The 15,743-nt window shown below is 42.8% G+C and overlaps 1 protein-coding gene across 2 annotated transcripts in view; it reads right to left on the bottom strand.

Annotated features, from left to right (window-relative positions):
- Window positions 1-15,743, bottom strand: part of pacrg (PARK2 co-regulated) — a 150,457-nt gene that overhangs the window by 119,497 nt on the left and 15,217 nt on the right. For both annotated transcript variants that reach the window (XM_080870751.1, XM_080870750.1), the window contains exon 2: window positions 7,183-7,317. In XM_080870751.1, the coding sequence (XP_080726877.1) occupies window positions 7,183-7,317 (135 nt within the window). The remainder of the gene's footprint in view (window positions 1-7,182; window positions 7,318-15,743) is intronic.

Genomic DNA, 15,743 nt, shown 5'->3' with positions numbered 1-15,743 from the left:
CATCGCTACTGGAAGAATGGCGAAGAAAATCAGCACCAAAAAGGAAAGGTGGACACTGAGGAACGGGGAGGACATTGGTCCCTTCAGTCTTACCTTCTTCTCTGTCCTGGCCCGCCTGACTGATTATAGAAGGGGTCTGCAGTTAACCCCACTTATTCTTTATGCTGGCTCACACTCCCTCTCTACCCCAATCTATCTATTTCTATTCCTCCCTTACTGGCTCGCACACAGCTGCAGCCGGTCCATTAAGTTAATTAAAGGCTCCATTTTGAGCTGGAGCCCGCTAGCAAATACGAGTGCCAATCAATAGATCTCTGGCTTATTTTGTGGGAGGGAGGGGTAACGGTGCCGGTGCTGCATTCGGGGACATGATTTGTAGCCTTGGCAGACACACCATGTCCCTCTCTGTCTTGTCCTCTGTCTCTGTCTAATTTGGTAGCCACCCTGCCCGTACCACAATCTCCTTCCCTCACTTCACTGTGATGTCATCTATCACCTCCCTCTCCCGTCTTTACCCCAAGCTATCCATGGCTCTTCCCATCTGTCTAGAAGGAATCACAATCCTATGTTTCCCTAAGAGAGTGCGTGGGCATTTGTTTTAGTCACCATCTGCACAGGGAAGCCAGCTGTGTGGGGTTGCATCTGGTGCTGGAGGCATGGGAGGCTAGGGGGGAAGACAGTAGCAGGGCCGGGATCAATAGGGTGTCCACAGGGATGATGTTAGCTTGGAGACGAGGAAACGAGCAGTGGGCCAAAGGGGAAGAGATTCTCAGTGACTCCAAAGATCACAAAAATGAATTAGAAGTTGATCGAGCCACTCTAAGACATAATCAGAAAGGATTTTTGAAAGTATTTGTAAAAATATTTGCAAAGTGTTTGCAGTATTTGCAATTGTGACATTGTCCACATAAATTTGTCCAAAAGTGCATACATTTCAGGAATAGAAACCAGAAAATTACATAAAACCAGGTTAAAAAACACTGTTCAGTTTTGTTGACACATTAAGCTGAATGCTTTTACAGAGGAAATTTTGGAAATAGCGTTTATCACTTAGAAATCAAACGTGTTATAAATAAGGTGGTGAACAGTATGCAACAAGCCTCTCTGTAAAAACTGTGGGAATATAAATGGGTATAAAACTGGAGAGTTTAGAGTAAGTGGTGCTGAAGTGGACATTTGTGGCTCAGAGTCTGAGAAAAAATACATTTTGAGATGACATCCTTTAGAGATATGTATTGTTAAAATGTATAATTTCACTGGAAACTAAAAAAAATGAATAACAAACATCACTATGAAACATCTCCAGATAATTTCTTGCATTGCATGATTTCTAAATATTTATGTCTAACCATGCAAATAGTAACTTATTAAATATGTACAATCCAGCAATTTTCTTAACTACTTAATTTAGGGTCTCAGGAGAGCTGGAGCCCTTCCCAGCTGACAGGTCACCAGTCAACTGTAGGCAAATTATGCACTGACATTTGTGAACTGAAAAAGCTCAACAGACAAAGCCCAGTAAAATATAATACACATGTGAATTTTGGATTTCTTTAATTTTATAGCCCAAAATTAAACAGTGCATCTAAAAACAATGTTTTTCTCCTTAATATTTTGGCTTACATTTGCATGGCCATACCTCTGAGTCCTGTATAGGACCCAGAGGAAGGACCAAAGAGCTAAACAGCTTTATACTGAGTCATATTGTAAGTCATCTTCTGAAATAAAAGTATCTCCAATGATCCACCATTTTCTCCCAAAATTCATTTTTCCTATTGTCTCGTATCACAGCAAGAGTGGAAGGCCCACAGGCTAAACAACCATCATCAGCTTCACGCGGCGTTCGTCTGCTATGAGTAATGGCTCAGGGCGGCAGGCGGTGTAGCAGTTCAAGATCCACAGACAAGCTCTCTCTCTACTGGATGCCTCCATTCCAACAGTTCCCCTCATTCCTGCAGTCACACCAGCAGCATGGAAGTGGTGCAGCTCATCGGGCTTCTTCCCAGCAGTCATTCGGCAATTCTTTCCCTCCAGGGAGGCAGCCCATGCACATCTTGATGGTTAGCCAGCGTTGTTGGTTGGAGGCCTTTTCCTTCCACCTCCTTCATCTACTCCTCCTTTCTCTTCTCGTCTCTCATTTTTCAGCGAGGATGCATGCTGCTTTTTCCACTTCTCTAATCTAAACTCCCTCTTTCTCTCTTCTCTCTTCTCTCAGTGAAAGCCCAGGGGGGCTTGTTCATATTCTCTCCTCTTATTGTGTTTCATCTCTTTCCTTATGACACAGAACTATCCCCCCAGAGTATCCAGCTTTCAGCCAGGGAGCTGTAGAAAACGCATGGTTAACCCCATTTTATTCTGTCTATTCAAAGGTTCCCTGACAAAGCTCTAGTGCCCACAGCAGATAAGACATCATTGCCAAGGAGCAGAAAGGGAGGTATGGTATGTATTCACCAAAATTAAAGAGAAGGTCATTTTCTGCAAAAGGAGCAGTATTTCCAAGCAAGATGTTGCACCATAATGTGCATCTTAAAAAACAATGGAAAAGCCCACTTGCTGAAGCTTATTTATGAAACAGCTGTTGGGGAAGTGCTTTGCTGCCGTACTTCTGGCTGGGAAAAGTATTTGCTCTTAGATGGGTTACTTTAAGGTTTCTAATGTCTGAATAAAACTTCAGTGGATAATTTTAGCATCATGCTACAGTAACCTTCTGTCAATGATAATCTGAGACATGAAAACTATGAATCATGTAATAGCTAATTTAGGTGCGAGACAGTGGAACAAATGCCATAACCTTACTGCTGGTGCACACGCAGACTGTGTTTCACTTTGCTATTAAATAAGTGAAAAATCACTCGAAAGCAGTAGTTTACTAAATTGACTCCCAAGAACAAGAATACACCGATAATATGTAATACAGCTGTCAAAAAGAGGGGGTCATCAACTATAAGGTATGACACATAAAAATGCAAATAGTTAGATGGTATAAAAAGAGGATGTGCAGGGAGGAAGGCTCCTTTCCACTGCTGTATCTGCAATGACCTCATCTCTCGTGCACCCCACTCTTTTTCCCGTGCTCTTTTTTCATTCTCTGTCTATCTTTCATTTGTATCAAGCGCGCACTCCCACTGCATCTCTCAAGCACATGCACCCTCATCCTCGGTCACCCTAACCACCTCATTTCTCCAGCCCTCCCTCTTCTCCAACTCTCACTCTGTGCGTAATTCAATCATCCCAAGGAGATGGATATCCGTCCCCTAGGAGCGCTTACGCTCTCCATTTCCTAAAGCGCTTGATCAGATTAATTGATTGTCCCCTCCCCATACCCACCACCAGCATCTCTGCGCCCCCTTATACTGGCCAAACTCAGTGTGGTGGCGGAGGACGAGCAGAAATCCGGTTTGCATTGATATTTTTATAAAATGGCTTTTTCCTGCTGCCCCTAAACAGGCCTTGGACAAAAGGGAATAGATAAAGTAGATGGGCTGGGAGAGGGGAGGGGGCTGACAAGCATGATTTAAAAAAAAAAAAAAAGGAAAATAAAACAACAACCTAGAAGCATACAAGAGAAACACAGAGCTGAACATAAGATCAAGGGACAAGATAAAACAGATAAGCAATCAATGAAATGAAATATACAAGTCTGTTTAGGGGGTTTATAGTACATGTGAGGTGAACGCGTGTGCATGTATCTGAGTGCCACGATGTCTGCCTGTAAGCCTGCAGAGCACAGCGGAGGGTAGAGATGGGGAGTCAAACCAAGCCCCGCAGGGAACGCGGGAAGACCTCAACTCATCCATTATAACTGAGAGCCAAACGGCTGCCATGTCTCCTGATTGCTGAGTCCCTGTGGAGCTCTCTCTCTCTCTCTCTTTGTCTCCCTCTCTCTGTTCCCTCTCTTTCTCTGTCGCTCTCTTTTTGGCACCAGGGATCGCTGTAGATTACACTGCTGTTCCAGGCCTTTGGCTGCTACGTTATGGCAGTGGCCAAATACAAGCACAAACCATACAAGCACTCATGCACACACACACACACACACACACACACACACACACACACACACACACACACACAACACGGCACAGAAACACAGGGATAGGAACTCGCTCGACACTCTCTTATCTACCTGCCGCACATGTTCCCCATACGTGTAAAGCTTTTACCTGAGCGCCCCATTACAGCTGAGGCTTTTACCTCTGGAGAGCCAAATTACCTTTCAGATACAACCTTCCCTTTTTCAACTTGCCCTTGACATTTGGTTCACTTGCTTTCCCCCTGAACATATAGACTCAACCACACATTATAAAGCCATACATACACCGGCAAGCTACACATACAGTCACAAAGCCACACGTCTCTGTGATCATAATGGATCACCCGTGCCTAATAATTTCCACGCATTTATAAGAAGTTTTGTTCTTCAGTTACCAACCAACTACTCCTTAAAAACCCAATTACACACTTTTTAAAATATGAACATTAATTTATATGAAGACCTGTTAAATTATTTGGTTGGTTTGGAGCCCATTCCCCTGTGAGTGAACGCTATAATCTGCAGTTATGCACAGCAGTGCTCACAATTCCACACTGCCCGCCCAGCGAGATGTGGAGGAGAGTTTTATCTATTGAGTCACTCTTGAAGAAAGCATTTAGTGAGTGAAAGAGACATTCTTTTAGCGGTACTTGAACCGACTAAAAGGAAAGCATGAGTGAATTCTGGTCTGACATTTCACAGTTAACAGTAAAGAAGTTTCCAAAAGTCAAAAACACCAACCTGCTTTATTTCACAACCATGTGTAAAAAGTAAGTTAGAGTCTCCTCTCTGATTTCTAACTGTCAAAGGAGTCACATGCATTGTTGTAGCATAAAAGTACTCTAATTAGCTGGCTAAATAGGGAAAATCCAAGTTCTAATAAAAATGTAAAAACAACAACAACAAACAAACAAACTAAAACAACAAAGAAGAAGAGGTTAAAGGCAAAATCTGAAATATTTTTTTCAAATAAGCTTCATGTTCATGATGAACAATCGCACAAAAATGTCTGATCACAGGAGCAAAACTGGGAGTAGTTATTGTTTTATTCTGGATTTATACACGTAGGAAAACCAGTAGTGGGAATAGCCCCCTCTTCGCTGCCACGTAGCAATGTTTCAGAAACAAAATGTGTTGCCAGTAAGTTATGACATATCTGATTTTCCACCAGAATATTAACTCGTGCAACTGCCTACAGCCCCAGCACCGGGCTACTACACTGTAAGAGGAGAAATGTTAATAACGCGTAGCTGGTGATTCATTGAGAGGCCAGTAACACATGCTGCTCACCCTGCTGCTCAGAAAGACTATGACTATGTACTGTAAGTGGAAATAGGGAAAAAAGGAACTACCTGTCTGCACCTTTACAAGCGAAATGCTGATATTGATGGCAAAGATTTGTTTGGCTGTGCATGAAGCCTGTTTGTCTATTTTGTGGTCAATTTGAGAAGTGAGTGGCGTTGATGTTTGCTGCTTTGCAGAGGTAAATAAGCATAAAAAAATCTTTGTAGGGGGCTTGAACTGCTGACCTGAATGCACACACTAATCAGGTGACAGTAAAAGCAGATATGTACAGCATACACATATATGCTCACAGTCTGTATACATGGGCACACAAGCTAAATAAACATACCAGTCATTTTTCTTTGCGAAAGGCTCTCTCTGTTACTTACCTTCCCCAGACTTTTTATTTGCTAGGGGGCTGTGTTTTCAGACCGGGATTGATCCTGAGCTGTCGTCTTGAACCCCTGCCCCGAGGGCAGCTCAGTGCAAACACGCAGCAACCCCTCTCCACTTACTCCGATCATAGCTGCACTTTTTGTTACAGTATACCCACACATACAGTGCAACATGGGCTGCCTCCAGTAAACAAGAGGCTGGCTAAAATGAGTCATATTCAGCAGGTTTCCCAGACATGGATTAAAGCTAGTCCTGGACTAAAAGATCACTTCAGGAAAGCCAAAACGAACATAACCGCCAAAGATGCTTCAAAGTGCAAGCCCTAAGTGTGAACGAGCACCCAGGAAAACCCTTCTCTTACCGAGGATTTAAAAAATGATGAGGCTGTGTGTAAGTGCTGGGAGGGAGGATCAATAAGCATAACAGCAGCACTGAGTATGACAGCAACAATTACATACACCACATCCCATTTACTGAGTGTTTTTTTCATCGGCAAAACACAAAAGAAATCCATTACTTTTTTTCCAAACACATAGATTCATTTGAACGCTTTACATAAATAATTCATTCAAAGGGAGATGCTTTTACAGTGTTTTCACCTGAAGACAGACAGCTAACTAGCAAGAAAGCTCACTCACTCACCCACCCACCTCTCCTTCTCCCTTTGAAGTAGGAAAAAAAGAAAGAGGAAGGGGGCATAATTTTCTTGATTCATTTATCATTGCTTACTATGAATAAATGCCATTAAGCATAGCGGCTGCATGCAGTTGTGAAGTTATGGAATAGCTGGCAGCATAGTGGGAGCTGAAATAAAGCAACATGGTGATTAGAAAAAAACCCCCAAAATGCATCAATTCTACCCACGCTGCAACGGTTCAGAGCGGAGTGTTGAAACACACATATACAATAAACTTGCAAATGCATACACAGTCACTCCCTGAGTTTTTGCTGCGACTGCCCTGAGTTCCTATGGAGTTTGTGATTGATGGATTCTCTGACTGGTGCTGTGGGACAGGTGAAGCCTTTCGAGTGAGCTAATCTACACTGCCTCCTACAGGATAACAGCCCACACTGGGCCCGTGAATATGTGAGAAACTGTCATCTTCACCTCAGCCGAGTCGATAATGATGACGATAAACGGTGTTTGCACAGCACTTATCAAGTCTTCAGATTCAACCGTCACATGTATTTGACAGCAAGGATGGTTTGAAACGTTAGACAGTGCAAAAAAAAAAAAAAAGACTTTAGTTGTATTTCATTCCAGAATTGAGATTGTTGGGGTTATTATCAAAGGATGGCCTTGCTGAGGTTGTCAATACTTTAATTTGCTGCTATTAGCTTTGTATTGCTCCCAAAGGTTATTTAAAGTATCTTTTTTTTCTGACATACAGCGTTACAGCCTTTGCTTCAATACATTAGATTGTGAAAACCACAAGGATAAGTCATCTCTTATCAGAGTGTAGCGTCCCTACCTTCCATGCAATACTGTTCCCTCGGTTTTCATGTTTCACTGCAATCGGAAGCTCCCCACGCTCGTAGTATTTGCGGAATGTGCTTGGTTTGGCAGGGCACTCATGAAAAACCCTGGAAGCTCTGGGACCCACCACCTGGTCAGGCAGAAAAGAGAAAATGGTAATTAAGAGAAAGGAGCAAAATAAAGATTTAAACAGAAGGAGACATGCACAGTGAGTGAGAGTGTTGTTTTATGAAATCAGAATTGACTGTGTTTTCTCCTACAAGAATAGAATCACTCCCACTGCCTTTTCTTTAAAGTAATTCGGGGAGACACATGTGCCTGCTTTTCTGCTCCTCCAAGGAAGGCAAAACACAGAGCGAGTGTGTGCGTTTGTGTGTGTCTGCATTGGCCATGTAGCCAGAGGCACTGCCAGAGGCATTGTTAGGATCATCTTTTCTCTGCCTCCATATTGGATATGTGCTATTACTGTGCCACTGAAAGCCAATGGGACTCCTAACACATCAGCCAGAGTGTCTGCCACTATTGCTGTGGGATCCATTGATGGTGGCGCCACATAAGATATGTAAGTAAATGCAACACCCCTACAAAATAGAGCAAGTAGAGAAAATTATTTTTTAACAATTTCCATGTAGACCTGTGCCGGTGGATGATGATCTCTGGGGACTGACCATGCTTGGTGTGATTGCAGATAGCTGGCCAATCACAGCAACTTTCCCATTAATCCATTCAGTTAAGATTATCATTATTATTATCAGATTAAAATGAAATTTAATATGCCTGACTGTAGTCATTTGTGACAACGGCGTGGACACGCACGGTAACACGCTCACACCTCTGCGATCTTTGATGTGTTCCCCTCATCTCAAAATGAGAGACAACAGCCTTTCTGTCCTGTGTCTTTACAGAGATGCTAGTTTAGCCCAACTACTAAAGTTTGTTCCACCGAATGTGTGTGTTTGAAAGAATAGTAAAGAGTTTTATCACACCAATATAAAAACAGGCTGAATGACTTAGCGGTACTATAGACCTAAAGACAAATAAGCATAAAAAAGCCATGTTTAATATTATGACTTTACATGGTCTTTCGATATTCATCTGTTTATGGTCACTAATTACAATAGACTGAATTGCTGAATAATTCATCTCTGTATGTGAATGGGGCTCTCCTGCTGGTATATCCTCACGTGTTTCTCATCACGCTGAAAGTGGCAAATAATCTCCCCATGGTCTCTCTCTTTCTTTCTCTATTTCTCTCTCTGTCTCTCTCTCTCTCTCTTTCTCTCTCTCTCACACACACACACAGGCTGTGTGTGGGTTTTCTTGTGTTTGGGCTACACACTGTGTATTATAGAGGGTGGGTAGTGCTACCATAATGGGTAGAGATTAAAAACATCCCCCTCCCTGGCAACACTAGCACTGGGTACTGGTGATCACACAGGGGGGCGATAAGGCTATGAAGGAAATCGCCCCAGCCCTAGTCCCATGTTACAGTACAACTGGGAAACAAGAAATTGAACTTTTTCATAGCCTATTATTGTTTTCATAGGTGACACATATTTTGGGGACTTCCAAACATCATCTCAGTGATATGAGTGAAGAGACTATTTCAGCTGAAGCAGCTAGATTTGTTAAATCTTACAATAATGATCGCCGTATATGTATGTGTTTGTATGTATCCTGTCTTTCTTTTATTGGATGGGCAAATCTGAACAAAACTAACAAACACTGTTAAACAACATCTGTAGGGTTTAAAAAAAATGTGTTATGATTCCAGATTTTTTGATTTTCATATATATTATGTTCATCTCATTACCTCCCCTGTGAATGGTTCATTTTTTGATTGCATTTGTTTGTTTATAGTTAAGACTAAAATATTACACCTTTGCAACAACACAGTGTAGTGGATGAATGGCAGAAAGCCAGAGTCACTATTTTCCCCATCTGTGTCCCTTGTGTGCATTCCTTGCCATCTGTGTCACACTGCCACATGACTGTCAGATGTGTGGATGTCATTAATCCTCAGATTACCACTCTTGGAGGAGCTGAAATATGCCACAGAGACCCACACAAAAAAAAGTGGGTCTGGGATGCGTTATCTTTGGCAGGACATCCTCAGATGGCTGTCCAACTTGACAGATTTTAAAGAGGATCCGAGCTATTACATGCTACTCAAAGTTTTCATGTTACATCACTCGCTAGTGTTGCCTGTTGGTGACTTGAGTTCAATTTAAATACTAGAAGGGCACTAGGAGAGCGTATCCTTTACCAAGGCCAATGAGTTCACCAAGCTTCACGAATTTCAGCCTGGTAGGTTTTGCATAATCTTGCTGACAGACAATCATCGCGATCGTGGCTCAAGAGTTGGGAGTTTGCCTTGTAATCGGAAGGTTCCCGGTTCGAGCTCCTCCTCAAGTTGTGTCCTTGGGCAAGACACTTCACCCGTTGCCTACTGGTGGTGGTCAGAGGGCCCGATGGCACCAGTGTCCGGCAGCCTCGCCTCTGTCAGTGCGCCCCAGGGCAGCTGTGGCTACAATGTAGCTTGCCATCACCAGTGTGTGAATGTGTGTGTGAATGGGTGGATGACAGGTTGTGTAAAGCGCTTTGGAGTCCTTAGGGACTAGAAAAGTGCTATACAAATACAGGCCATTTACCAAACTGCACCGAAAACATACCTCTGCCTGGCTCTCGCTTCGGAGCAGGACTATAAAAAAATTACAACTCCAAATGTATCTCAGTAAAACTGCCACCAAGGAATGATGCAACGTGGATCAAACTTTAAGCTGCGCGTGCAATACGATGTAGTGGGTGCCAGGATCAATAGACTCTGGAGAAACAAAAAAGAGAAACTACCGTGAGGGACCCCAGGTGAGTGTCGTCGAGCGCTCAGTGCATTTAAACAGCCCTAATGCACCGTGGGATTGCAGCACAGTCATTTCAAATGAATCCGTTTGGAGCATTTGTTTACCATGCCAGGGAATACTGAATAATATTATGCTGATTAATAGGCACAGGTTTGTATACCTGCAGGAAAAAGACAACCCAAACAAAATGTCTGTGACTAACAATGCATGTAAAACACAAGAAAAGGCACTCTGCAGTACCGTTGCTCTACTAGTCTTAAGGAATCCCAGCAAACATGTATACCTATTATCAGGCTGTTATTTTGAGTTTAAACTCAGTTACATTACCATAAATGTTACCTATCGTTTCGAATAATCCCATCAACAGTGCCCTTATAAAGAGACTTTTCCTTTTTATTAGATTCAAAACCAATTAGTCTATAATTGCTTGGATTGCTTTAACTTAGCATTTTCATGAATAGAAAGTGTCAGCTTGCCTCATTAGAATTTTATTTCTGCCTTGTCACATCACATAAGTTAATACAACACTGGGATTGTTGTTTCATTTAGACTCTGAAGCACACACCACTATTATCTGTTTGCCTTCTCTCTCTCTTTTTTGTGTGTTTTCTCATTCTCTTCATTGTTGGAGTTTGTTTTTTTTTCCTTTTTTCCAGCTGAGGAAATAGCTGAGGAAATAGGAAGCTGTAAGGCTTGCAAGATCACTGCTGCTCCAGCCTGCAGGAGTGACAAAGCCCTCATATCCAGGTAGCTACGGCGGTGGTTGAGCCACGCTGCACGGGGAGGCTAAAAATAGCTCAGACTGTCCAGCGAGGAGAGAATGAAGCCAGACTGCATTGACTGGCTGAGCAGCTTTTATGGTCAGGAATGATGACGCTGCAGTCAATTCAGTGGCCTGTGTTCATAGCAGAGGTGTTGCAAGCTTCAAAGTCACCTCCCTGTTTTCTCTTCAATTATCATCACCGGCAGACAGTTCACGTCAACATTCATATGCATGTGTGCATATGAATGTTGCCAAACACAGAAGCCCCTTCCCCTTTGTTGCTGATGTAGGCCACCATTCCCAGCAGCTTACAGAGAACTATAAGAGGAATAGCGTTGTGGGGAGATTACCACCTGCTGTCTTCCAGATGTCATTCCTGTTATTTGCCTGCTGCTTTTCTGCCATTTTTCAGAAGTGTTTCTAAAGCTTTTGCATGCTGTGAGGAAACCCACAAAAAATAACTAGCCACTAACTTTGTTTATCTCAATTTGACTCCTAACATATACTCTATGAGGAAAGCTATACAATCCTCACTTAAGCAACTTAAGCAACGTCTATGTGTGAGAAACTCTGTATATCTGCGAAAATGTGTTGATAAATTGTAAATATTAGCCTGGTCTTTTCTTCATTCTGTGATTTAGGTTTATCTTGCAATCAAAGTAAAAATAGTCATATAAGAACAGGATTTGATGTTATAGAAAATGTGAGAAACCTTCTTTGCAAACCTAAAATCATCCCTGTTCTAAAACACTGGCATAAACAGAGAAAAAAAAAAGAAAAGGCAGACAACTGCACAAGAAGATAACCTCCCGCCCTTCTGTAGAGGCCATAAAGAGAGTCTGCAAGACAACAGACTACAGAACAGAGAGAGGTGGTGTAAGGCAATAAGTGTCTGTTTTGTGTGCCCCTGGAGCACATATCAGAGAGTCATAACAAGGCAGTGCTGGTCAGATGAGCTCCAGGCTGTCATTTCTCTCCTTCGTCTTCACTCTGCCTCCAGATCTGTTTCCTCCCTAATGCTGTTGTCCGCTCCAACTACATTCACCGTAAACCTGGCTGCTGTTAGAACCACCGAGGCAGTAAAGCACAAACACGCGCTCGCACACCACACATGCTGAGTTCCCCACGGGCAAGCCGAGCAGAGGTGTGATTGAACAGCAGCAGGGCCTTGTGCTCCTGTCATTTATAAAGGTGTCATCATGAGAAACAGAGATGCTCCCTCTAACCTTATTAGTATGGTTCTCATAATGTTGACATACAGAGTGAAGTCGAGCACCCAAAAACAGGCAATATAGCAATATATGCGATATTGTATATTGTATAAAAATTATTTCCCAAGACATTTCTCAAATGGAGGTTATTTTGGTTCAGGAGTATTATCATTTTTCCTTATCAAATAATCAGAAAAAACAGGAAAATGCATGGATGCCTGTCAAATAAGCTGACGCACTCATGGGCTTTATTGTACACAAAGCAATCGTGCTTACTGTTGCATCGCCTCTCAAAGGGCCGTTCTGAGCCGAGAAAAATCCCAAAAATGAGAGATAAAGGTGACGCATGAGACAGCTACTGAAAATGCTGGAAAGAACTGGAATAAGAAAAACCAGAAAGACAGAGAAGAATATACGGGATAGAAGCAGGAAGCAGGGGAAGGAGATGGAAGACTTGTGGATATGATAGGAAGAGGGAGACAGGGAGACAATAGGTGTGGCTCATCAATTCTGAGGGTGAGTTCAGCATGGCGGGGCTGCCGCAGCGTGTAGGTGATCCATCATTTTGCCTGGGCCTTCAGCTCCACCGCTCTCTCACATCTCTCCATCTCCAACACCACCTTAAAACTCCCTTGAATTCTTCTGATAGATGTCTGGTGAAGGCTTGTCAATTATTGACAGCTCAGGATTGCCTTTGCTATTGCACTTCTTGGAATTCCTGAAATGTGGCTCATCTCCCATCACCTTTCTGCAATTTGCTGGGGGGAGAAAGGTATTTTGCTGCCTTGCATTTGTATGGGGAAAAAGGTGCCACTGCAACTTGCATCACCTGTTCACTGAAGGGAGTTAGGTAGTTGCTAGCTTTCTCACTTGCTCTTTCTCTCTCTCTGAATTTCCTGAGTGAGAAGTTATTGAAACCTACTTCCATGCACAAGGCCGCTATTCCCGATGGAGGGTGCGGGGTAAGTGAGTCACAGAGGATGGAACAGAAAGGCAGAGGCTCTCCTGATAAGGTCAGCTTGCACATCGCTGCCACTGGCAACAAAATTAGCTTGGTTTTTTTACAGAGCATTTTTCGCCGCCATATAGCCCAGCCGACTGCCTGCCCGCTGGTCACAAGGGATGCGACGCTGGGTTACACATGCATACTTTAGTCTGAAAATTTAAATGAGCAAGAAGACAAAATAATGGAGGTATTTAGGCTGTTAGGGAGCCAGTGTTACACAGCCATGTCCAAGCAATCATTCAACACAATATTTCTGCTAACTCATTCCCTCTGCAGGGCAAAGCACAGACTGGTGGGAGGCAGATTCCTTTCAGAAGAATAAATGCACAATATTTGTGCAACACTTCATTAATTTCTCATGACCAAACAGCAAGTGCAGTGAGTTTCATTATGTGCAGAAATTAGCCGTGTTGCGAGAGACAAGGTCGGATGAGAACAAATGGGTAAAGCGGCCTCACTGGACGGGAAAACCACAGACTGATGAAAGGTAACAGACTCTTTTGTTCTGAGTCACAGGTACATAGAGGTGCTGCTTTATTGTCATTGTGTCACAGGCGTTTGCGTCAACGATATTGTGCACACAGGCACAAGGGCAGGGATGTTAGTGATGAAAAATGACAACACTGCAAGGTAAAGACGGCACTACACGCCTCATGTCACTACAAAGACACGAGGATGAAACAGGTGACAGCCACCTACTATTGAACTGTGCTCGAGAGGGACAACTTTAAAGAAGAACTTCAAAAAGCATCGTCAAGCATTGAAGAGCGCCCCACTGTTTTCTGTCTCCTCTAGTTTAACCCCATCACTTAAAAGAACAGCACAGACACGGGGAGATGTTAAGGGGATGTGAAAGAAAGAGTTTGAGGTAGGAGTGCGAGAGGACGAGTGTAAATGAAAGAGGAGCTGTGCGAGGGAGAGAAAAGAGAGCGAGCGAGACAGAGCAAGGGAGAGAGAGAGAGGGAGGGAGAATGCCCTGAGTATTTTCCATCTTCTCTGTGTGGCCCACTTATCAGCCAGGCAGCAGGGCAGCCTTGTGCTTACGGAGCCCTATTGGATGATTCATATCACCAAACCACAGTTGAGATGATGGCACACAGTGAATAAGCCTGCATGGAAAAGGCAGAAAATGTTAGCTCCTGCTCCTTGTTAAGTGAATGGAAAACCAAATGCACTGAGCCTGGGAGGTTAAACTTTAGAAAGGAAAGACCACATGAATACTTATGGTGCAACACATATGCACAAGAGGTGTTGAACCCACATAAACCGTCATGCAGATGGACTCAAACAACTTTTATTTAAATAGATCTTTTAGTGCTACTTCTCATTTTTGCACTTTAGTGTTTGTTTCATTTGTTTAGCAAAATACAGAATGATAAAGATCAAGGGTGCAATGCTGATCAGACTGATGCAGATGATTTTCTGAACATTTAATAATACAAGTGTTTTAAAATGGAAGGCAAACAAACAAAATTGGCCAATATCTGTATCATCCTTTCATCTGTTTTCCTATTCACTTATCCAATTCAGGGTCTTAATGTTTAGTATTCCTTTTCATGTTTCATGTGTTCATGTTTCAGTATTAATGCCCTTTTGACTACTTCCCATTTCCCACCTATGTCTAATGATCAGTCACTCCTGTTTGTGTATATATAGAAATGTCTTCCCGTTTGTTCTCTGTTTGCAGTCTGCTGAGCTACTTTGTTTCTGCTCCTTTGTTTGTGCATCCCCTTGGTGAATCTTAAGCTCCTTTTGTATGTTTTGAACTCCTGTTTCATGTTCAGTTGTGGACTTTGTTAAAGTTTTGATTGTTGCAACATCAAAATGAAGGGCTTACGTTTTGTTCACTTTGTTTGCATCCGTCTCGTGCATGTAGGGCCACTCCAGCTTAATGCTGACATTTTCTAGCTATTTATTTCCACCTGTGTGCCACTTTATAAATGTTTGGATCCTTTGCTCATACCAAGGCTGCTGGCTTGTGGCTGGCTCTGAGTTGTGTATGTGTCCCAGCCGGTCATCCGGCTGGATCAAGCAGCTGGAAATCAGCCATTCCCTCACAAACAGTTTACCGTAAGTCACATGACTGCATCGACTTTTACGTAACTGAGTCACTGTGACCACATCATTACACACACATACATGGAAACAAGCATATAAACATCTCTGTAAGACAAGCTGACTTTTTTTTTTATTTCTGACTGTTAAAAGAGCAGGACATGCGCTGATCCAATGCTGTGAGTTTACAGCTCCAATCAGTAACAACACCTGAAGGTATTAAAACACAGCTCAAGGCCGTGAAATTAATGACACACACAAGAGGACCTATAGATCCCTTCCATTGCCACTTCTGCTGCCGAGAATCAGGAATTTGACTCTCCTTCCAGTTTTACTCACTGAATAACTAGCTTCTTGTCAATAACCATCCTCATAACTGCATTTAAAAGAGGACTAACTGAAAACCACCTCACAGAAACTTAATGTTCATGAACTCAGTATAACAACACGCTTGTTAGTTGTGGCCAAAGCTCAGAAACATCTGCATGACTCATCCAGAAGTTTAAACCTAACCGCGTGTCTTATTTGCAGGCAGTGAGAAGACAGCCACTTCAGCAGATAAGGACGCATTAGTGGAAATTAAATAGCCAACCAGGGAAATGCTGAGATGTGCAAGAAGGCTAGAAGAAGCCTAAGCTAGGAGATGAGGCGATTAATGGT

This window comes from Rhamphochromis sp. 'chilingali' (genome assembly GCF_963969265.1).
Source record: "Rhamphochromis sp. 'chilingali' genome assembly, chromosome: 21".
Classification (NCBI taxonomy): domain Eukaryota; kingdom Metazoa; phylum Chordata; class Actinopteri; order Cichliformes; family Cichlidae; genus Rhamphochromis; species Rhamphochromis sp. 'chilingali'.
The sequence above is the reverse complement of the archived record's forward strand: the minus strand, read 5'-3'. Positions and strand labels throughout refer to the sequence as shown.